Genomic DNA, 25184 nt, shown 5'->3' on the forward strand with positions numbered 1-25184 from the left:
CGTTGGATATAGCGGAAGCCCGCGCCCTTCCGGGGCCTCTGTTTCGTTTGTCTCCAATCCTGACTGGCCTTTTTGCTCGACTCCGAGGAACGTAGTTGCTTTTGGTGGCTCTATGCCTTCTCTACGTCGCTACATTCTGGGCTGCGAACATCGCCGTCGCGAACAGCGACCAACTCGTGACGGGCCTCCGCACCCTTTGGTGTTCGGTCACGGGCCTTGTCCCGGATGCTTCGAAACACCGCGCAGCCATCCTGGTCCTGGATATGGATGCCAACAATGCGCTGAATGTCTGCGGGAGCACGGAAGACGGGCCGAGGAGCGCCGTCCTCCGATTCCGGTCTGGGGACGTCCGGCCGCAAGGGAGCTGCGAGATCGTCCTCGGGGTCTCTCTCCGAGAGACCTAATGCGATTCAATGCAGCGCGCGGTCGCCCACCTTGTCCCGGCTGCTTCGGAACACCGCGCAGCCAGCCTGGGTATGGATACCAACAATGCGCCGAGTGTCTGCGGGAGAACGGAAGACGCGGGTATCAAGCACCCGACGATGAGCGGCATCCTCCGATTCCGAACCGGGGACGTCCAGCCGCAAGGGAGCTGCGAGATCGTCCTCAGGGGCTCTCTCTGAGTGACCTAATGCGATTCAATGCAGCGCGCGGTCGCCCACCTTCTCCCTGCTGCTTCGGAACACCGCGCAGCCAGTCTGGGTATGGATACCAACAATGCGCCGAGTGTCTGCGGGAGAACGGAAGACGCGGCTATCAAGCACCCGACGGTGAGCGGCATCCTCCGATTCCGAACCGGGGACGTCCAGCCGCAAGGGAGCTGCGAGATCCTCGGGGTCTCTCTCTGAGTGACCTAATGCGATTCAATGCAGCGCGCGGTCGCCCATACTAACTCATGTAGGCCTTTCAAGAGCCACTCTCAACTCTGTATTTTCATAACGCTTGATACTTTTACTTTTCCAATAAAGCAATATCCTATACACTTCAACTTCCTTGATTGGCGTTTTCGTTATGTCCCTGCGGAGTAAAATTGAGTCAATTTCTCCTGCAATGGTGACATTTGGGAAACATGGAATGCTGCGAGATGTGCGCACCCTACTATTGCATTCTGGAAGATCAAAACTTAGTGAGCGTGCAGAGCTACGGAGACCTAGTCACCTACAAATTAAGCAGAGTGCGACGTGTATGAAGGAGACTGGCCGAGAGTCAGGCTTAGACTACTTTATTATTCTTAGCGCGAGCCGAGGCGAATAAATATCAGCGTATTACCCAGCAATACCGTCAAAGCCGGCCGGACGTCGCGGTCAGTCATTTGAGTTTTACAATAAAAATGCTTATTCTCGCCCTTTGAAACTATGAAATGCCGCAGGGAGCCTAATTTCTCGAAATTGGAGGATTAAGACGACATGCAGGGAGGTCGACAAGAATAATGATCGGTTTGCTACCCTACACCGGGAGAAGGGGGTGCGGGAAGAAGAAATGAAAGAGAAAGGAGAGTAGCAGAAAATTGAATTCACATGAAAGTTCGCATTCGTGAAGTCAAAGCCTCTCATGCAGTACAGAAGTCCTCAAGAAGGGAGCAGTGCCTTTGAGGACGTCAGTACAACTCCGCAGAAAGATTTTCTGTCTGGAATGTTACATGCGAGACGGAAGATTAAGAGCTTCTCTGGCTCATCTTTCAAAAACGATATACGACCGATGTCGTCATGAACGCAACATGAGTCGGGCCACACGACTCTCCACCGTTCGGTAAATCCATACGACCAAGTACGAAAATTAAAATTCTCACCATTCTGTGCACGCCACACATTTCGCAGTGGAAGTTGGCATACTGAAGTCACTCCAGTGCATTGTCGCTTTCTCTTTTCATGCCGGAGAAAAAAGGGTTGGCGCCGAAACAAAGCACTAATTACGCCAAGAACCATATTCATTTGCGAAGACATTTCAAGATAAAAGTATGATGGTACTCACAAACAGAGTCTTGCAGTCCAGGCTACTGAATTACGTCATCGTCATCAAGAAGTATCCACCAGATGTGGATTTTCAAGTTCGGAAAGAACGAACGGCCTCAACTTGAGCGCGCATGATGCTACAGGCGACACTCGTTGGGTGAATGTCGGGCAGAGGAGAAAACGATGACGGGACAGGTTCATAATATATTTCGGAGAATTTGTTGTAGCAAGAGAAAGAGCAGCTGAGAAAAAGGTGACTTTTCAACAAAGGGGTGACTCATTTTTTTTTTTACTTTGGGTCGTACTGTTGTTGGGTTGCCTAGCCTTCGATTCTTGTTTGAATTCTTCATTGCAATGCGTTTTTTTTTACCTTGTTGACCGACTGTTTTAAGCGTTGTGTTTTGCCTTTTCTGACACTGCTTTTGCTACGATGATTTGTTTTTACGCTTTGTCATGCCTTTGGTTTTGACACTGCTTTGCTGCGATATTTTTTAATGTCACCATTCCTCATTTTTCACCTCATGATTTTTCTTTCCTTCTTGATAGCAGTGCCAGGTGTTGTTGAAACTTTTGATGTAATCAGGCAGCACAGGTGGTGGCGGTATGCTGACGTGAAATGCGCATGCGACGGTTTTTATTGCTGTGTTTGACCTCTAGAGTATAAATGTGTATCTCCGTATGAAATAAACTAGTTGGCAGTTGCGCATTGTACATGTCGTTTGTGTTTCTTTGTTTTCGTCCCGTCTTTCGCGCAAATTGGTACCCCTTTCATGAAGAAAAGGGTAGAGCGAAATCCAGGTAGGTGGATAAGCATCGCTGCCCGTGCTGGGCGCGAGGTAAAAGAGGTTAGAGAAGGTCAGCATACGTAAAATCACAAAGAACAAATTACTCCCAGCATGGTGGGCGCTAGCGTTGTTGCAAAAAGAGGCTCGGCCGGGGCAAAAGGCCACTGTATGAAACTTTAATGAGAAGGGGAAGGGGAAACCAGTGATCGGATTCCGGATGTTTGGAGGATGCGTCATAGGCGGTTGAGAAGGCGAAAAGAGGCGACAGTGCGAAGATAAGAAAGAATTGACGGCGTGCAAGTGGAACAGCAAGAATGAATAGCGAGCCTCGTGTTCAGATCATCGCCCCAAATGTTGGAGGTGGAAACCCGGAGGTTGTTGATCGATTTTGTCAAAACGGCTCCAAACAATAGCTTAATGTCTGCTGGTGTCTGCGGTCCTGTATCTCTTTGGTTCAAGCTTAGATAAAAGTGTTACTGTGAAGATATCGAAAACCTAAAACAACATAAGTTAGCATTCGTAGTACGTGTTATTCGAGTGTTTCACATCTGATACATGCGACGAAAAAAGTAGGATAACACTTGTCCAACAACGCGACTCATCGCTTGTAGAGCGGCGAATACCCTATATTTTATACGCAACAATGTAGACAGGTCGGCCTCAGCCGTAGTCTCTCGGCCCACCTGTGCGTGTCAGCGCTACCTCGAAATTATGCGACGCGCTACTCAGCAATGCACCAGTTGCGGCGTATTGATTAAAGATTCGCGCAAAGAAAAAGTAAACAAAAACGAGTTGGATTGCGATTGGTAAAAGCTTTCAATCTGTCATTTAATAAAGGTAATATTTATAAGCTAAAAAGTACGCAAGAGCCATCAATGCAGAATACACAAAAACACAGCAGAATAACAAAATAATTTACGACATTAAACAATCTAGCCACATTACATTGCGGCTTCAGGAAGCCCAGCTGTTTTCTACTTAATTTTTTTTTAAATAAGCTACATCTCTATTTTCTTTCTCGTCTCCTTACCCTTCACTCTCTATATGTGCATCAAGTTGTTCACGTCTGCTGTTGTTTATTTGCGAAGAAACCTAAATGCTGCTTTAATCTGATCATTTCTTCTATCCAAACGAGCCATGCATATAACTGTGACCTAGTTAAATTTTAGTAACAGAAATAGCGAATTTATGTGTTTTTTTTCTAAGGTAAGCATCCTGTGGGGGCGGCATTTTATCGTGATGATGTTTGTCTTTGTGTTTGCCGAGAGTGGGAGCTAAAAGCATATTGCATATCTTCTGAGGCGGTGAACACCCCACGCTGCAATCTTTTAACAGACTATTAACGCTCAAAACACAGTATGGGCTGCCGACGGCATCTAGAAATTTTTCACTTAACTACAGCTGGCTCTAGGTAGTAACATCATATCATATTTTAGGAGTATAGGTTTAATTAAGCTGCGGAAGAGACAGAGTAGTGACCACTGTTTCTTCTGAGAGCCTTTCTTTTTCTGTAGCTTGCTATCATAGACGATGGAGTTGAAAAATACCCGCGGCGTGAAGTGGACCGAACTTTTAGTTACGCGAAAGTACTTACACGCTAGGAACATTTGAATTGCATTGTATTTAATTCTCATAGTTAGGGGATAGAGCATTAAATAAACTAAAATAAGAGAGAGCGAGAGAGAGAGAAAAAAGGACGGAAAGGCAGGGAGGTTAACCAGGCGATGCCTAGTTGGCTACCCTACACTTGGGGAGGGGAACAAAGGGGAAAAAAGGAAAAAGAGCGGCAAGGAAATGAGTGTTCTAAGTGTCCAGCTACCACTATGTCACAGGGACAGAGGACGCGCACTGAAATCTTAAAGATTATAGGCGGGAATGCAACCCCGAGTCCCTTAAGAAATTCAGGAGCGCTTTCACCGCTTTTCGTTGTCTGGAAGGTTGTGTCCAAGGCCCCAGAACGTTAGACTCTGTTAAAGGACGCGAGTCCAAGCGGAGCAGAGAAGCACTTAGGAAACCGCGCTCTCGCTCGAAACGAGGGCAGTCACAGAGGAGATGGCTGATCGTTTCGTCATAACCGCACTGGCCACACGCAGGAGTGTCAGCCATTGCGATGAGATGCATGTTTGTGAACGCCACTCCCAGCCACAGGCGGCACAACAGCGTAGTATCACTGCGGGGGAGGCCGAATGGTATATGATGTTGGAGCAAGAGGTTGAAGTGATGCGAGCGGGGTGTCCAACCTCCAGGGGCAGACCACGACGTTACAGTCAGGTTTCGGCCGAGCAGTTGAAGGTGCCTTGCTGCGTGAGCTCTTGTCAGTGGTATGCGGACAGTATTGGTTGTATCGTGAGCCGATCGAGCAGCATCGTCAGCTAAGGCGTTACCAACAATGCCGCTATGGCCTGGTACCCACTGGAAGATGATTTCATGATCTTGTTCGATTGCCTGGTGGTGCAGATATCGTATCTCCGCTGCAAGCTGCTCATGGTCGCTATGTCTCAAGGAAGATTGATGACATTGTTTAGGGCAGCTTTTGAATCACAGAAAACAGCCCATTTTTGAGGTGATTGTTGTGAGATATACTGTACCGCCGCAAGAAGTGCGGCCAACTCTGCTCCAGAAGAGGTAGTCCGATGCGAAATTTGTTGGTGAATTTGAGTCTGTCGCGCAGGAACGACCACAGCGCAAGCAGAACTAGTAGAGGTTACTGATCCATCCGTATGGACGTGAGTACGGTCCGAATAATCGAAGTGGAGCATGGACAGTGTCAGTTGCTTAATGGCTGGCGTAGATAAATTTGACTTCTTCGCTATCCCCGGAATAGCAAGGCGCACACATGGGAGCCGCATACACCACAGAGGAGAGGGAGGTAGTGCTGCCGGGGTGAACTGTTGTGGGATCGACGACTGTTGCGTCGTTATCACCTTTGCAAATGCAGAATGTGGTCTCTGCAGTGGCAGAGGCGCAAGGTGATGCTGTGGAATCCTTGAGATATGACGTATGTGCATTCGCAAGCAGTCTAGGACAATATAAGTAGAGATAGGGTGGTCTTTGGCGAGTGCAATGCTACCCAGTGTTCATGCGCTCCGAGGGAGGCCTAGGCATGTGCGAAGGGCCTGACCCTGCACTGACTGGAGGGCACGCATGTTAGTTTTGCACGTGTTTTTGAGAGTACAGGTGTACTGTACCGCAAGCATCCGACAAATAGAGCTCTGTACAACTCCAGCATTGACTGGACCGACGAGCCCCATGATTTTCCACCTAGAAATCGGAGTAAATGAGCGAAAGATGTTAGCTTTTTTTTCAGTAGAGTGCAATGCGGGCTCCATGATAACTTGTGGTCGATCAGCGCATAAAAGCGATAAAAGCGCATAACACTAGGGCGGCTGATAAGCCCCGTTTACATGAATGCGAGATCAGCGCACCCTACTAACTTTCTGGTGCATCGCACTGATGTAAACAGGAAAAATGCGCCAGGAAAATGCACTAATCCCTCAGGCAAGGCGCAGATCGGCAAGTGCAAGTCGAGTGCTGGTGTGAACAGAAATAGGTGCTCGTAGGATGCCTAGATGTGTGCGCGCTTCTCTCCCCCTCCCCTCCTCCCCTCCTGCGCATCGAGGCACCCTAGTTTCGGGCCCCCCCTTCCTCCTCTCTAGGCGCCTACACAATACCCCCTCAGAAGGATAGCAAAGCAGAGCACGCTCAAGTTGTGAGTGGCTGCCACCGCCCCCCTCCCCCCCCCCCACCACCCTCCCACCACGCCCCTACCGCCGTGTGCCGTATGCTTACACGCGTGCATGCAACCATGGCGTGTCCCCTTAGCGAGATACATTAGAAAATTTCAAAAAAATGAAATGCATCATCAACTAGCCCCGCAACTAGGAACTACGTTGCGCTCCTGCGGTAAGTTTATGCAAACGTGGAGCCCATGTTATCGTGCCTTCATTCTCGCCGAACTAAATCTTCTGCAAGCTGCAGCAGGGTTAATGCCCCATAATCTCCATATTTCAGAAAAAGCTTGCGTACATAGCTTCGCGGCTTGAGAACGGGGATCCAGAATTTTTATCTAACCCACCTTTTTTTAGCTCCTAGTCCACCCTTCTTTAGTATCGTAGGCAGCGTTGCGCCGCCTACGACATGAAGCTGCACTACCTATTGCAGGAAAAGATTGGAGAACTGGTAAAATACTGTCATCTTCTTAATATGGTAAAGTCAGCGCAGCGGAAACGTTCGAGAATTTGGTCAACCAGCTTCTAAAAATGGTAGAGCCAAGGCAGGAATAATATTCCAGAAGCTGGTCCAATACTGAAAGCTTCGAAATATGTCTGAGCCAACGCAGGGACAGCGTCCGAGAAACTGGTCCAACACTTCCAACTTCTAAAAATACCTGAGCAAAGGCGGGCTACGGTAGGGCTAATGCCCCTTAATCTCCATATTTCAGAGAAAGCTTGCGAACTTAGCTTCGTGGCTTGAGGCCACAGACTGAAAATGACCAGGTTCTTTGGAGAAATATAGGTGAAATATAGGGTGCAGTGGCTGCAGTAGGACTCATGATGTTGACAATTATACTGTCGGCTTTAAAAGTCATGTAAGTTATACCTGTTGTCAGCTTTGAAGAAATGTGTTCCACAAGCAGCGTTACTGTCCATATTCTGACAATTCTGTTTACGCAGACGATCGAGCATATCACAAGCAATAAAAGCGATACTCGCTCATGGCCAAATCGCATTGAACTGCGTTTTAGGTGCAGTGCTTGCAAGGGGTAGCAGCACTGTGTTTTCGGAACTTTTCCTATTCTATTCACAGCACACGAAACTGAGAAAATTAACTGGGTACCTTTGGATGCCCATGCACTATGCATATGAGTTTTATTGGAGGAAGGCATTTAATGGCTTTATTATCAACTGTCTTCGCGCGCAGATTTTGACCATCTATCCAATTAATGTGGCAACCCTTAAAAAAAGTGGAAAGGTATAAATGTGAGTCGCATTCGTTCCTGCTCCGTTTAGGCACCAGTATGGATCGGAGGAACGTAGTGTGCATAGGCCGTTTGTGCCCACGGTAGCAGTTGCCGCTGCGGCTACTTTCAATTTTTATGCAGGTTGTAGAAGCAGATGCAAAGGCACATGCTCTACTGATATTTATCTTAAAATTACTGCAGCATAAAAAGGTTTCTAAATGCAACGCTCATTTCGTACGTTGGAAAACAAGAAGGATCGTAAAGAGTTATATAAATTTTATTTGTATATAAATACACAATGTCCTCACGAGATGCCCACAGAGGCGAATTATAAACTGGCACCTTTCTGTCTTTTTGGGTATGTGCAAGATGCCTTTTGGTGGTGCATTCGGTATTTCGTTCTAGCATGCGTTCATACCCCTTTTTCGCATGTGCTCTTGTCCGTGCTCACACGTGTTTGCAGTGTCCACATCGGTTCATTCTGAGCGAGACAGTTTGAAACATATATAGATATGCTTGTGCAAAAGCTAGGGTCCATGTCTGCATCCGTCAGGGCAACCTCACATCTCTCTGTCGGGCGGACCCATCAGAGAAGTGGAAGAGCTCAGCATCCTTGGTCTGTTCATCAATAACAGGCTTAGGCAGCGCTCTAGCGAAACTCAAGCGTGTAGGCGAACAGGTAGACCGCATGATACACCGTGTTTCCAACAAACGGGGTGGACTGAGGGACAGGCAAGCGCTACCACTCGCCCATGCCTTCGTGACCAGCCGGTTTGTCTACGCGGTGCCGTAACTACGCACCACCAAACAAGACGAGCGCATTGACGCCATCATCAGGAAGGCAACAAAGCGAGCACTGGACCTCCAGGCGGCTACCTCCAACGCCAAACTGAAGGTATAGGAGGTGGTAAACTTTATTAGTTGTGAAAGGCCCACCTCGTGAAGCACTATATGCGGCTCTCGCAGACGGCTCCTTGGCGCCGCCTGCTAAACCGCTTAAACATCCAACAGATATGCATGCCAGAGGGTACGGAAAACATCCCGGGTCAGTGACGCCATATGCTCTGGGTCGCTCCGCGCCCACGAAACGTGGACATTTCTTCACATGAAGGGAGACGACAAGCGGAGGTTCGCACGCTTGAGAGGCAACATGGATCTAAACAGGGCGTCTACTACGTGGAAATCACAGGGCAGTCGCCCACGAGATACTACACGGCTGCCGTGGTCAACGGGGGAATGAATGTCAATGGGCTATCTTTTCGAGCCCCAAATAAAACGCGAGCGGAGGACGTTGCACTAGCTCTCGCTGCCACCGTTCGCAGGTCACTCTCGCTGGGCCTGCGAATACCATCTTGCACAAGAAATATCATCTCTTGCCTCCCAAATTTTAAAGCCTGCTTCCGCCGATCCAACTCGCACAAAAAGTAGTCAGTGCTCCTTGCCACCAGGGTCTACGAGGCAATGAGGCCGCTGATGCTGCAGCCGGAGCGGTCACACAGCTAGCTCCTCATCCTAGCTCAGAAGCTCATAAACCGCTTCTGCGTTTCCGCGAAATCTTAATTCATCACTGCGACAGCCACCGCCCCTACCCGGCACCTGCCAAGGGGCTGAGTAAGTCATAGGAGCAAACTGTGCGGCGCCTGCAGACAGGAACTCTTTTTTTTTCCTGCCGGGCCAAACCCTTTGTTCAGAAAATAGATGAGCGCTGCCGCACTGCCGACAGATCTGCGATATCTTTCACGTGGTATGGGCATGGGAAAGTGCCCTCCTCAACTGTTCCCCTCTGGAGTCCCAAAGGCCTCTAGTAACGCGGGCGCGAGACGGGGCCTCGTGGAGCGGTGCCCCGGAATAAGGAAACCGGCCATGTAGCGAGGTCTTCTGACCCCCAAACGCTCTTTGATTATTAAAAATCTTTTCACCACCACCACATCGATCACATGATACTTTTGGAAAGTAATCGAAACTATAAATAAATGCTGGCGGTTAGATACCGAGAACAGGCGAGGATTCTATGTAGGTATTGTGAACGCGGCACGTAACTGCGGCTGCCCCGTTGCTTTTCCAATGCCGCAACGAAAATAGTGGATAACGTTAGCTTACACGACAACCTTCCTTGTGTTGGTATCAACAGCACGCATGCATTGCTGGGCGAATCTAGGCACCGAACACGTTTTATTGGAAAAATGTTTCCTACCCCCTTGAAGGGCATTGGATTCCATCACTAACTTCAGAAATGTACCACAGTTCTCTTTCTTTCTAAAATAATGCAATAAGGGAGTAATTACTCATTGACGTCCACCCAAACGCAGCCAACGGCTACAAAGAAAAGCTATACTGCTTTCTCAGAAACTTCGCAGTGAAAGAAAAATTTGTCCTGGTCCGGGGTTCGAACCCGGGAGCACCGCTTCACCGGAGCAGTCGCTCTACCAACAGAGCTAACCGGGACGGCAAGCATATGGTAGGGCGAGAGCGAATTGATCAATAACTCGAAGTGGGAATAGTGTTGATCAAATTTGGTCAAAATAATGCAATATGCGAATTTATCTATTTATTCTATTTGTTGCGATGTTTTTACTTTTCTGCAATCTTTTCTTTCCACCTTTCTCTTCTAAAACTCTTCTCCAAGCCTCTCTGTTTCCTGCACGGCGCGAGAGGTTAGACCCGGCTGCCCCACTGCTCTTCCTGGCTTGGTGTTCTAGGATCATTGTCTTTCGTTGGTCACGATTTCCTGGGCCACTGGACCCTAAAAGCAAGAGGATACCTGCAGATGTACCTAAATTCAACACGGACGCATGAAAAGGACGACCTATCTGAGGCAAGATGGATTCTACAACATTTATCGGGGCGTGTTTAGTCCCTGATTGAAACGTCATACTGGCGACGCCAATTATTCTCGTGACAGCAGACTAAGCCGCAGACTAAGCGAATACGAAGCTCGGCGCTGTCTCCTGAGCGACTCCTGTAAATGTGCGGATTGAGTCGGAGGAAACGCTTAAAAACGGGAAGCAAAGTTTAATGTCATATTCGAAGAAAGAAACCCTTCTTTTTGGATGCTTGACTATTCCAGCTTCCATGGCCGTGCAGCGATCGTTAAGGAAGTGAAGACGCAAATATGTTCTCCATTTTTCCACACTGCAGCATCCCTAAGTGAGTTTTTCGCTGCTCTGCATGACGAAGCACAATCACCACAACTACTAAACGAAAACGAGTCGAAAAAACTCTGAGAATCACTTCCAAGGCCTACCGATATTTATCCCGAGCTCCTTTATCCCTTCAAGACGAAGAAATGTGGCCACAAAGGCCCCTCTTACCTATGCCTATATTTGCAAAGGCGTAAGAACGCTGCAGATACGACCGCCTTCCAGGTAATGGTGTCCGCCGATTTTCACGACCCTGCTACTGTGACAAAGCAGGGAGTGGTAGCAGAAATCAATTATCCCATTTACTCTATGGTCGGGGAGGGACCCCCCCCCCCCTCTTCACACTCCATGGTAGGCCACTCCCTGCATTGTCACGCTCACCCTAGCAAGCCAGCCTTAACAAATAATCTAATGACTTTCTTTAGAAAGTCTAGTGACTTTTGACATTAGGATCTTATGCCTTTTTCATGACTTTCTGGTGATTTTCCTAATGAATTGCTAATGGCTTTCTAAAACGAATTGGCCACCGTTGTTCTAGTGTGTTCTTAATGTGTGCTTTTCTGATGATTTTGTCTTGACTCTCTCGTGTCCTACCTGCCGTTGCAAAACCTGACCCAAATATGGGGATCAGTAATGTAAAATAAGAGCCAAGATAGAAAAAGTGGAGCAAAAGCAAAAAAAGAAAAAAAATGAAAAAAAATCCCGGCCTCCACGAGTATTCGAACCGCTGACCTTAGACTCCCTATACTAGCACGCTAACCACTACGCCACGCCACCTTTTTTTTTCTTTATTGCATGTCTTTGGCTCATGACATTGCACAACAAAAATACACATAACGCTATATACATACGACACTGTCGTGGTCAGCCAGCACGAGACTGGCTTCGTCAGCTTAAAATTCCCGCAACATACACAACGGCTCGAGTCTTGAGAGCCACTCGGGAGGCTCCGCAGCTGCTTTTTGGATTGCAAGAAACCAGTCCATGCTTTCCCGAAAATAAATTCGGGCCGGTCGTGCGTCTTTGTCACAATGGTAGCCTGCCATTCTGGAGCGCCATATACAGTGGAGGCCCAAGAGCATTATGAGATCAAAACGTGCCCTATCCTCATTATCAGTGCTTAAATAGCGAATTCCGTGCGCGTCAAGTGGTAGCTCTTTCTTTATGGTCCTTTGTAACACGTCCCAAAAATAAACCTCTTCCCAGCAGTGCAAAAAAACATGGTCTATTGTTTCAGGCTGTTTACAAATTAGGCAGTTCGATCCCCACGGTAAAAAGAAATCCTTTCCCTCTAGAAACTTTTTAGCTGGTAACGTCCCGGTAAGTAACTTAAAAAAGAAAGTCTTTACTCCTGGTGGCACCTGCATTTTCTTCACCCTTTTTAAAACATCCCCTCCCGGGCCTCCACTGTACAAGGCCCTGTACATGGGCTCTGGGAAAACAATATCACAAAGATCATTGTACAACTTTTTCCTTTTGCTTTTCCACAAATAATCGGTGGAAAAACGTGCCGAAAGAAACCGAACGCTTGCTACAATCTCTTTGTAGTAACCAAAAGTTCCACCAGAGAGCTCTTCTGTGGATACCACAAACTCCGGCAGCAATCGCCGCAGCTTCACTTGGCACACGGTGCGCAAGAACGGGTCTGTGACGTCGCGAAAAGACAAAAAACGGTTCACCAGCTGCCATAAAAAGAGGTGCCCTAGCCCTAGCCCCCCATCTTTTACCCTCCGGAACAGGTTCGTTCTGCTACAACGTTCCCATTCGGACGCCCATATGAAAACTGCAAAAATCCTGTGTAGCTTCTGAACGTTCACACGCGAGCAATGCAAAACCTGCCTCACATACCAGAGTTTGCTAATAAAAAAAAAATTGCAGACTGTAGCTCTGGCGAAAATTGAAAGGCTGGTGCCTTTCCATTTCCCAGCTCGGTCACGTGCGTCTTTAGTTTGCTCTTTCCAATAGTCCTCACTATCGCGATAAGCATCGAGCGGAACGCCCAAATACTTGCCCGGGGTCGTCGCCCACGGTACGTTGGCGAAATGGTCCGGGTGGGATGGCCACCATCCATGTCAGAGGCCAAGGCACTTGGACCAGTTAACCCCGCTACCTGTGACTTCGCTGAACGCGCGTACACACCCGAAAGCTTCACTTATGCTCCCCTGATCAACCGTAAATACTGCAACGTCATCTGCATAGGCCAGCAGCTTAACTTCAGCTGCTTGTAACCTAAAGCCATTAATACTATTGTTTTCTATGATTTTCATGCACAGCGTTTCGATGTAAATACAAAACAAGAGAGGGCTGAGGGGGCAGCCCTGACGCACCGAACGCTGCACGCTAATGGGGGCCCCCAAACTCTTGTTAACAATCAGTCTCGTCGTGCAGTTTCGATACGCCAGGGCTACACCCTTACGGATAACTGAAACGACGTTCACATGGTCTAAAACGGTAAAAAAAATTTCATGAGAAACACAATCAAATGCCTTTTCAAGGTCAATCTGAAGCATCGCTACTCGCCCATTGATGTCGTCACAGCTTTCAAGCACACTGCGCGCTTTGTGAATGTTGGAAAAAATTGAGCGCCCTTTGATTCCACATGTCTGGTGGGGTCCAACAATATCCGATATCACTGTCTGCAGTCTACGCGCCAATACCTTCATAAAAATTTTGTAGTCCACATTAGTGAGTGCTATGGGTCGATACGCTGTAACCAATTGTATTTTCTCTATATCATCCGTTTTATGTATGAGCACTGTATGGGTGATCCCAAAAGACGGAGGCAATACGTTTATGTTATAGGCTTCATTGAAAATTGTACACAGCACTGGGGCAACTTCGTGCTTAAATTCTTTATAAAATGCCGCACTGAATCCATCTGGTCATGGTGATTTTCCTAGGTTTAACTGATCTATCGCGTGCTCTACCTCGCTGTGAGTTATTGTTAGTTCCATTTTCTTTTTGCTTTCTTCGTCAAGCCGTGGCATTGCACAAAGAAACTGATGCGTAAAGGCTACTGCGTCTACAGGAGTCGATGAAAAAAGCCTCTGGTAGTATTCATTAAAGGCTTCTTTGATGTGGTCAGTGTCTGCCGTTAAGATACCCCCCCATTCCATTTTATCGATGTGATTTCTTTCAGCGCGCGCTTTTTCTAGACCAAGAGCACGTTTCGATGGCGCTTCGCCAGCAGCTGTGTCTTCCGCCCTTGCCCTCACTAGTGCTCCGCGATAACGCCGTTCTTCCATAAGCTCTATCTTTTGTTTTGTTTTCCTGACATCTTCTATCCTTTTCCCAGGCTCTTTGCATTCCTGCTTCATCAGCGTTTGAAGCAGTGCCCTTAGCTCAGCTTCGTCTTGTTTTTCCTTATAACGGATACATGTCGCCCTTTCTATTGCTTTGATTTTTAAAGATTCTTTACTTAGCTCCCACTGTTGCCAAATCTTCAGGTCCTTGCGCGGGTTTATTTTACCAATTTCATCCTTTACTGCTCTGTAGTAGATTTCGTCTTGAAGAAGCGTGTTGTTTAGCTTCCACATTTCCCACGAAAATGCCTTGCTTCGGTTCACACTTCCCAGGCAGCCCTCAACTAAACAGTGGTCTGAGAAGGAGACCCCCACAACTTCATAATGGTTGCAAACAGGGGCAAGGTCGACTGATGCGTAAATGCGGTCCAGCCGTGCATGGCTTGAGCCCTGGAAATGAGTGAACTGCACTGTCCGCGCACCCTCAATAAGTTCAGCCACATCCTCAAGGTTTCCGTTCTCGATCATTCGCATCAACACTTCAGTGCTCCTGTCTCGAAACCCCCAGATGCTTGACCTATCGCGCTCATTAAGAACACAATTGAAGTCGCCTAATACAATGAGCCGCCTCTCCGTACAAAGGCGCTCTTGGAATCTTTTGAAAAAGGCAACCGTTTCCTCAACCACATTCGGCGCGTACACAGTAACAATGCGCCACTCATTGCCGTTCAGACAAAAATCAAGCACAATACACCGGCCATACACACACGAAAAATAAGCCTGCACCTCTAGCCCCGGCATCTTCTTTACAAAAAGCACGCATCCAGCCGATGTTCCTACTGCTTGACTGACGACAGCATAAAATCTAGTCGTGAAACGTCGCACCATGCTGTCGGTTCCTTCGTTGCCGTCCACTTTCGTCTCCTGCACGGCCAATACATCTATCTCGCGCTCCGTAATAAGTCGGTACGCCTGACCTTGTTTTTTTCTTGCCGCCAGGCCCCTCACATTCAATGTAGCGACTCTAAAGGCGGAGGCGGGAGCCATTTTTACGCAAGAGGAAGGAACCAACAGCATGGTGCTTACCTTCCACGTCTAGCGCGCCGCTAGACACCACTGTGGCCGCCGGTATCATCCGGCGCAAGAACATCAGTCTGCTCGAGTAGGACCTTGCCTGCGGAGGAGTACCGTTTGTCAGCCGCATGGTTTGGGCGTGGCCGTAACGACGAACGCCGGGCTTGAGTCGTCTTTGCAGGGGGCTCCTCGACGCCGGGTGCTATCACTTTGGCCCCTTCAGGGCTGGCCTGGTCATGGGAACGCTTCGCCGGGGTGTTAAGGGGGGGCGTGACGCTTGTTGTGCGGGCGCCGGTATTCTCGTGGTGGTCCTCGTTCAGGTCCTTTCCCTCGACGACTACGGGCTCTGATGGGCACGCTCCGTTCTCTGGTGTCTCGTTAGAGACGCCGAGGGAGCCTCCCGTCGGCTGTTGGCTCTCTGGTTCGTCGGCCGCTTTGGTGTCGTCACTGGGAGTCCCTGACGTCGCAAGTGTGGAAGCCGACTTACCCGCCTCGTCCGTACCAGTGGCTGCTTCCTCCGCCTCGGCGATGTCCATGAGTTCCGCAGTGTCGTTCGCTTTTCCGACCCCGGTAGCTGACGCGTAGGTACGGACGCAGTCCGCGTCCACGTGTCAGTAGCGCCTGCACAGGGAACACCTGGGCTCCTTGCAGTCGCGGCGAACGTGACCCGTGCCGTGGCAACGCAGGCATTGCATCGGTCGCCCAGGGACAACAACGAGGGCCAGCTCACCGGCTACTCGGACCTGGTGTGGCAAATCATCCACCTTAATTCCCGGCTTCAACTTCAGTAGCACGGTCCTGGTGGTCGAGCCATTATCCTTCAAGCCTTGGACGCGCCAACGATCCCGCGTCACCTCCGTCACGTTGCCGAACGCCGCGAAAGCAGTCCGGATGTCTTCGTCCGCCACACCATGCAGCATCCAATGCAGGCGCAGCTTTACCTGCTGATCTTCAGGGTCGAAAATAATGCACCGGCGCCCTTTCACTTGTAGCTCTTTGCAGGCAGCAAGTTTCTTCGCAGCTTCTGAGGTGCTCATTTCTCCGAACCCTCACTTTCAATTCGTTCGGGCTTAACTCGGCACAATTACATGTCATTGTCATCAAGCACATGACCTATCTTCTCGGAACCTCATTTTCACATTTTTCAAAGGCACCTTCCAACCACTGGCGACTTCATGTGGCGGATTTCAGGAGCATTCGCTGCTGTGTTCTTGAGTAGTATCGGCCCAAAAGCTTCGCACGGAAACGTCAAGGGTTTAGAAAAAACACAAAAACAAAGATTAACGCACAGTCATTGTGCCTCGTAGCGGCTGCCTGTCACCTTCAAGCTGGGAATATTTATTAAGATCGGAGGCTTATTTGAAATTGCTTCCAGCTTCGGCGTCAGATCAAAACAGCTCCACAGCCGAGCATGACAGCGAAACAAAGTCAGGGACTTCCCTCCCAAAAGATCCCTGCTTAACTCGGCTGGCGCGGTGCGTCGAAAAAGTTCGTGAGTAAAGGCGCGTTCACACTTGCCCGAAAATCCGGCGAGCGAAGCGGATTCGGCCGACCGCGCGGCGAGGCCGATCGGTCCAGAACGATTTCCGTCGCGCGGCGAAAAACATGGCGCCCTTCGAAGCCGTCTCCCGTCGCTTTGGACAGAATTCTTGTTGCTGCTGCCTTTTTCACTGCGTTCACTGGCCATAAATGGGGCACCGGTCTTTCGCCTCGTCTCGTCTCGCCAAGAAGAAAACGCATAAGTCATAAATGCTTCTTATTTTTTAATATATGGTTCCCGTCCTGACGACCAGATGGCGCCACTATCGGCTATGGTTAATTTTGCGTCTGTTCTAGCATACGCTAAACTAGAAGTGGGGGAACGCCTTCGTTTAGCGTACGTAAACATGCATACGCTAATCGTACTTATAATCGACAGCATAAATTTATGCCCTTTTCTCAGTATATCTGTGTAGGTAAGGTACCTCGATGAGCGCGCCTATGTGTACGCCGCGAGCGGCGGCGCGGCGGTTCCGCCTCGCCCGGGCGTCAGCCGATTAGAACAGGTCATAGTTCTTGCGGCAAGCGAATCCGCTTAGCTTGCCGGATTTTTGGGCTAGTGTGAACGAGCCTTAAGTGACGTGAGAGCGCAATTTTTCATTGTGCACTGAAGCGCACTGACGCAGCACGGTTTCGAAATAGCGCGATGGCACAGGGCCAAAGCGCAGTGTTGTGGCGCATTTTTCTTTTCCTTCCGCTCTCTCGTTTGGCCTTGCGCTGTCATTCGTAGAGTCATGCAAATTAGAATAGCGGAAAGTTGGGCTAGACGGAGCGAAATATACATCATAGCTTCGTACAAAAGTTAGCGCAAAACACAGGACACTCACAAGAAAGGTGGACAGGACAACGCGCTGTCCTGTCCACCTTTCTTGTGAGTGTCTTGTGTTTCGCGCTAACTTTTGTACGAAGAATAATGCACCGACTAGCCCAGCAACAAGTGTTACTTGAATACATCATAGCACTAATGAACAAAGACAACAGAGAAGAGGACAAGAGAGGCGCTGTTGTCTTTGTTGTTTAGCACTACGGATAGTAGAGTCATGCTTTGAGCTGAAAGCCAGATTTTGTCGTGAATAAATTATTGAAAAGGAAAAATGAAAACAACGTTTCCGTAGAAAACTTCTGAGAGGACATGCATAGGGGCTTCCAGTAGCAAAGAATTTTGGAACATATCACAAAAGGTTAGGAAGAAGGGAATCCCAGGTATTAAGTTATTTTTTTCGTTTTAGAACTTATGCTGAAAAACGATTACATATTAACCACATTTAAAGAACCGCAACTCTGCTCTTAATGAATATATAAATAGCAACCAATTGAGAAGAGGAATATCTCCATGTAAGAAACGAATTTTCCGGAGAACGTGTTTCCTCACCAGCAAGCCTACCATTTCCCCTCTACTGTGATAAAGATGAAGTGTGGCAAGTGCGCTGCACGCACTCGCGCGCACGGGAGTAGAGAAGACGACGAAGTAGGAGAATAGAGATCGGCTCGACCGTATGCGACGTGTACTGTTTAATTGCTAATTATCATTACTTACGATACAACATATTTTGGCGACGAGGATTGGATCAAAAAATTACCGACGATTACGTTACTTCCTAATGCGAAATTTGAGCGCAGCAAATAAGCTGTTTCACCTTTTCGATAGATTGAGGCAAAGAAATCGAGCAACACATGTATGCGCTATCACAGAATTTTTTTTTATTTTTCACACGTATTCCTTTAACAAAGACTCCACTAACAGTTCTTGACAGTCATGAAGGAAGCTTTGTGGTCGGAGAAATAGACTGATATATGTTCGACTTGGTACAGCAATGCTTGATTCTCAAAGACGAGATCTATACAAGTGCCTCGCGAGGTTGTCACAGCCGTGGGACGCGTTACGAGCGAGAGGAACGGGATGTTCTCCCGCATAAGTGTTAGGAAATTGCTGTTTGTCTTTATGTCAACATTAAAGTCCCCCACTACTAACATCGGTGTGGATCGATGGACGGTTAATGCGAGTTGCAGGAAGTTCACGACGTCTTTCGTGAGTGCGGTAGGGGCGAAGTAGGCAGCTACTACCAGCAAGCCGTTGGGCAACTTTGCGGCGCACAGTTCGCCAACTTCATGTGACGTGCCAAACATTTCGACTGGTATTGCAGAGAGACCTGTGCGCAAGTAGATAGCGACTCCCGCCGCTCTGTTGTGGTCTCTGCGAGCACCACAGCAGTATAGGAAATCTATGATTTCGAGAGGCTCTTTGGGATCCATCCAGGTTTCAGCAAAGCAAAGTACAGAGGAATGGCGCAGAATGTGATCGTGGTGTACGTCCTTGGCAGGTGCGGCAAGGGAGCGTACGTTAAGAATGTGGTTGTTAATGATGAATCAAGTGCTGCCAGCGAATGACGCGTCCATTGAGTGTCTGCGTGTGTTACTGATGTGTGGTTAACATGTTAAGCTTCGCCTGTAAGAGTGGAACGCGACAGCGTCTTGCAACGCTGCCAGGGAGTCCACAGAACGCCATCGCCAATTCGGCTGTACGCCTTGCTGGACGGTAAATTTATTTTTTTGAGGAAAGGAAATGTATCTCTCTCGCATATCTGGGTGGACACCTGCACCTCGCCGTAAGGGAAAGGGGGAAGATGGGAGTGAACGAAGACGCCGTATTAGCTAGACGTGCCTTTGTTCATTCCAAACCATTCAGCTGGCATTACGGAGTGGCTATAGCGTGCTCGTATCGCACTCCGGAGACCCTGGTTCGATTCCCCAACTCGACCAATTTCGTTCTCGGTTTTATTGATTTATGCGGTCTAACTAGAAAGGTTAATTAGGCTATTTCATATTTATATTCTTGTATTTCTATCCATCGTGTTCTGTCATTAACCTGTCAATTGTTGGAACTGTCTAGGATGTTCGACACAACGTATATGAAACGAGCAACGTCTTACTGAGTGGGGAAGTGGGTGGTGGTGGAGGGAACGCGGCTTCGTACTTATCTGTTTTTTTTTTCAGCAGCGTCTCCTTCCGCGGACGCTGTTGTCGCTGCGGCGCGCGTCTTTCTTTTCTTTTCTTCTGACCTCTTCATTCTCCTCTATATTAATTAGGCTAATTGATTAATTAAGCAATTAACTAAACTCAGTCCAACTTAGTTGCAGCATCACTATACGATCCCTTTGATTGGTTGCATGGTTACTAGCCAAAGTACAATTGGCCCCATTTGAAATTCGCGCACTGTGACGTCACGAGCATTTCGACCAATTGAAAAGTGTGACATTGGGGGCGGAGCTTGTTACGAGGCCGACGCCGACGCCGACGACGACGCGAAACCCAGGAACGGACGCCAAAGAGCTGCGCTCTAAAAAATGTAACACGTCACATGACGTCAACATGGACTTTGGTAGTTTGAAGCGTGAATCCGCAGCAGCGGTCCAAGTGAAGGCTGAGTCGCTTCCACGAAGTAGGGCGCGCATAGGCTCAACGACGTCGCAGTAATGCAGGATAAACTTGGAGTAGAAACCCGCAAGTCCAAGGAGGGAGAGAAGCTCTCTGATGATAGATGGAGTCGGAACCTTCGTAATCGCCTCGATGGCAGAAGAAAGCGGAAACAGTCCTTCACCGCTGACAACGTGCCCCAAGAAAGCGAGCTTCGGAACGTCGAAGACACATTTGTGGTTGAGCTTGAGTCCGGCTTGGGACAGGCGCTCGAGAACAGCACGTTCAGTGAACGGGGAATACGCCACAATGCTACTCTTCACATTGCTACTCTGCTACTCTTCAATGCTACTCTTCACTCTTCACACATTGCTACTCTTCAGTGTATCATCCCCAAGCTAATGGACTTGTTGAACGGTTCAATCGAGTGCTTAAGTCCTATATTCAGCTGGCTCTGTGCGAGCGACGTGACCTACGTACAGCGATTGTGCACTACCTCGGTGTCTACCGCTGTACGCCCCATGACACGACAGGAATTGCACCAGCCGTCCTACTTCATGGCCGTTTGCCCCGTACAAGACTCAACGTCGTCGGACTGCCGCATCAGTGCTTCTCAATGGATCCGACAAAAGCGCTTAAGCTTTTGCGGCAGAGGCTTGAGGAGAAGCAAGCGCAGTACAAGCTTTATGCGGACCAACGGAGTGGGGCCAAGTGTCGTTACTTTCAGATTGGCCAGTACGTGCGTGTTCGCAAGCCCACTGTGCGAGGCAAACTGTCAGCTTGGTTTTCGGAGCCTCGGAAGGTTGTGGAGCAGCGTGGACCTGCATCTTATCTGCTGGATGATGGGCGAGTGTGGCACTAGTCCAAGTTTTCTGCGGTTCGCCCAGAAGTGGTTCAGCAGCAACTGTCCTCCCCAGCTCCAGCGGCCCTTTTCGCTGATATTTCGCCGCCTATCGACGGCAACGGAATGCCGCCGCCCAGTCCACAGTCCGGAACCGTAGTCCAGGGTTCTTCTTCGGACGCGCCTTCAATATATCTGATGTCAGCCGCTCAAGTTAGCTGCCCGGGCCCTTCATCGCACCTGGTTACGCCCGTTCCGGAATCGGCAGCCGCTCCTCAACCCTCGTGTAGTACATCCACAGCGGCAACTGCGGCTTCTCTTCCTGCGCCACCTCGCCGAAGTACTCGCAAAAACAAGCGGCCCGCATGGTTCAAAGACTATGACATCCGCTAGACATTTTGTTTTTTAAGTGCGGCGGAAATGTGATAAAGATGAAGTGTGGCAAGTGCGCTGCACGCACTCGCGCGCACGGGAGTGGAGAAGACGACGAAGTAGGAGAATACAGATCGGCTCGACCGTATGCTACGTGTACTGTTTAATTGATATTTATCATTACTTACGATACAACATCTACCTCCTCGTAATCCTTCTCGTCCCCTTCTATACCACTGGTGGTGCCAAAGCGTTAGTTGAGAGAGGGAAGCCAGGTGGGCCTTCTTGCAGTGTGCGGTGGACCTGAAAGCCTGCTGGATTACCAGAAAAACACTCCCCTCCCTCTCTCCCCATTCCATCCCAAAGAATTGCTCTAAAGATTGACTTTACGTGGAAGAGAGAGAAGGCGCTGTGGGTGTGCCCAGCCAGTTTATCCTTTCCACAAAAACTGCCACGAGAGGTAAAAGTAAGCAACCTTAGGAGTGAGAACAGGCCTATATAAGGAGCGACTCCTGTCGTCCAGAAACACTTCCCGATCAGGTAGCTGTCATGGCGTCCCCAATGCAAGACAGCAGCGCTGCTCCTCCTAATCGTCATGCTGGTTCACCTGGCGACCGTGAAGGGTAAGATTCTGCTCAACTTTCTTTTTTGAATTGTACCGTGTGCTTTGAGCTTCTCGGCAAACTTTGGCTGGTCTTTGTAATGCGTTATTTTTATTTCTGGAGATTTTTACTTTCCTGCGACATTTATTAATTTGTCTCATCAGTGCCGTAAAAACTCGTCTCATCTGTGGCGCTATTTCGGAATCTTTCCAGCGCTCGACACCTCCCCGTAAACTGCTTCTTATGAACAGCTTTAGAGTTGCTAATGTCCCTTGTACAGTCACTTGGCCCAAGCCTTTCATTTGCGAAAAATATTTTCGTAGGTGCTGACAGCTTTTCTCTGCCTGCGCAGGTTGCAACATCCGCCTGAACCCTAGTGCGGAGAGGCCGTTGGACCTAGCGGAAGCCCGCTCCCTTCCGGGGACCCGGTTTCCTTTGGATGCGCTCCTGACATGTCAAGCCCTAGCCCTTGGAGCGACGGAGCCCCTGTTCCCGGCAATGGCGCTGGTGTACGCGACAATCTTCTGGGCTACGAACATCACCGTCGTGGGCGACGTAATCATGGCGGGCCTCCGCACCTTTTGGTGTTCCGTCACGGACCTTGTCCCGGCTGCTTCCAGAAGCCGCCACCACGCAGCCAGCTTCGATACGCATGCCCGCAATGCGCTAACTGCCTGCGGGAGCGGGGAAGACGCGGCGCGCAAGTAAACGACGCTGAGCGCCGTCCTTTGATTCGAAACTGGACGCATCAAGCCGCAAGGGAGCAACTAGACCGTCCACATATGCTCTCTCGGAGGCATCTCTTGCGAGTCACTGTCGTGCACATGTGTCCATACTCGTTTAATTAGGCTTTTCATGAGCCTCTCTCTGCTCTGTATCTTCAGCAATGTTTTTCACTTTTACTTTTACAATAAAGCAACAACCCATACCCACTCAACTTCCTTGTTTGGCATTTTCGTTATGTCCCTGCTGAGGCGACATATAGGAGGCGTGGAATTCTGCGATATGTGCGCACCCTATTATAGCATTCTGGAAGACCAAAACTCGGCGTGCGTGTACAGGAGCGGAAAGCGCCTCAGGGAGGCCGATCGGTCTGGACCGATTTCCGCCGCGCGGCGACAATCATTTAAAACGCGGAAGTTCAAATGGATGGAAAGGAAGTATAGTAGTGTGTGGTAGATCTGTGGAAACAATGATGATGGCTACCATATCGATGCAGGCACAGTTACTCTTCTTGAGGTCCTCTTTACAGGGGGTGGTGGCTTTTAGTCCCCTACAATTTAAGCGGAGTTTGACACGGACAAAGAAAGGTGGGAGCAGCGATACCAGTAATTAATTTCTGTTTACATATGCATAGTATATGTTGCTTTCACCTGATACTTAAGCTACAGAGCCGCTAAAGCTGGTCACATCATTCTTGAATTATGAGACATTGGCGTTTTCAGTAAGCCGGTTCCAATAAAAGGTAACATGGAGAATTGAGATGTAGCTTCCATAATGAGAAATCGCGCTTCTAAATCGAGTTATCAAGCCGCCTAATCACCGCATTACCCAGCAATACCGTCAGTGTTGGCCGGAGATACCACCTATGACGTCGCGACCAATCATGGGCAACAGCGGCTCTTTCAGCTTATTCTCTACTTTTAAAACGAAATATTGGTATTCAAAGTATTGGAAACTATACAATGACGCAGGGAGCCAAATTTTTAGAAAAGTGGTTCAGCTTCCGTTTAACGCCTGCTAGGTAGGAGCAGCGCGTCGTGAGCACATCCGTTATGAAACGATGGGTTTGTGTTGTGGATGTGAAGATTTGGAACTATGGAGTCCATTTTAAATTCTATATAGTCCGCTTCCAGTGATGTTTGACAAATAGGGCCCAGTTTCAGCAATCCGGCTCGCACGGTAAGCCGATGCTATATTATGCCACATATTTTTGCCAAAGAAACATAAGCAAGTATAATCTAAACTGCAATGAGTGCTACAAAGCTACTGAGGGGACAGAGTTCAACACAGAAGACACCACTGCTGCGCCAAATTCTTACTTGGCACAACGCGCATAGGTTCTCCAAGTTTATATATGCCATTTGAGCGAGCACCTATTTGCAGTCAGTGATGCTTAGCACTTAAGCTAAAATAATTAATTATCATATTATGGGGGCGGAAATCGCAGTCATAGCTTCTCCCGTCTAGGCTGTAGCTGTCATTTAACGGAAAGATCGAAGATCTCACGACATTTTAAAAACACGCTTAATTCACCTACCGAAATGTTGTTCAACAAGTCAAAGAACACCCGTAAACATTACGCACCCTTGCACCTGAATGAGCTGAAACACGCGTCCACCTTAACGGGGTGCCTGAGTGCATTAATGGTGCTAATGTGCTCAGTGCACCCTTATTAAAAAAAAAGAGAGAGGAAGTTTCCTGCTGTTGACAGAGCGACAAAAGTCCGGTTGGAGAGAAGCGTTGCGCGTGATCGTAGTTAGACCACAACCGGGTCACCGGTGTTGCCTACGCAATTGTATCCCGACAAATATCACTTGACTGCTTTGCTTTTTAGAGGCGCCCGGTCCTCTCAGAGTAGGCCGCAACTTCTCTCTGATATTACACCCAGATCGGCGGCTTCCACACCCAGCACTGAGGGCGCAATACAGCTCAAGATGGGAATGTAGGGTCATTATTTTTCCTTGAACTTTAGTTGCTGCAAGAGAAGGTTTGCAATTGAGAGGCGGATAAAGCGAGATTTCGGGACTGCATTAGCGGCGAATCGAGCAGCTTCATGCTTCATGGGAGGGAAGATCTGGAGGAGAGAGTCAGTGCATGAAAATTTTGGCTGTGGCTTAGCCAAAGTTAAGCCTGGATATCTCGAAGCGAAAAGGTCTCGCTGCTTTTCAGCCAACTCCCAAGCTACCACTTCTGGATCGGTGTTTCTGCGCCCTCCGACTATTGCTTCTTCCTGTCCTTCCATCTGGGGGGGAAATCCGACTTTGCGGCCTGCCCGTGCCCCCCCCTGCCACCGGATACGGGTCGGTGTAGTTTCGGCTACTAGGCTTTGTTCCGGTGCAACGCACAGCGGTGGATGGATCCGCCGGAACCCACTCTTGGGGTTGCGAATCCCCAGGAAAGGTGCAGCAGACTTTCCGCGACATTGTGAGCGTGTCGCGCCCACGATGCCCTACGCCTGAGTGGGAGGGCAGGTCCGAGAAGGGAGACGGACTGGGCACGTGGAATCCGGCTTAAAAGCAGAACTGGTGACTAGAACGACT

The 25184-nt window shown here is 48.9% G+C and overlaps 1 protein-coding gene across 1 annotated transcript; it reads left to right on the plus strand.

The window, feature by feature from the left end:
• The first annotated feature begins 20724 nt into the window (after positions 1-20724).
• LOC149371113 (uncharacterized) lies at positions 20725-22785 on the plus strand. The gene is made up of 2 exons (XM_089584766.1): positions 20725-21942; positions 22274-22785. The coding sequence occupies exons 1-2, from the start codon at positions 21915-21917 to the stop codon at positions 22627-22629; spliced, it is 384 nt and encodes a 127-aa protein (XP_089440892.1). The 5' UTR covers positions 20725-21914; the 3' UTR covers positions 22630-22785.
• Positions 22786-25184: the final 2399 nt, after the last annotated feature.

Source organism: Amblyomma mixtum, chromosome 1 (assembly GCF_055824585.1).
Source record: "Amblyomma mixtum isolate Tamu chromosome 1, ASM5582458v1, whole genome shotgun sequence".
Lineage (NCBI taxonomy): Eukaryota > Metazoa > Arthropoda > Arachnida > Ixodida > Ixodidae > Amblyomma > Amblyomma mixtum.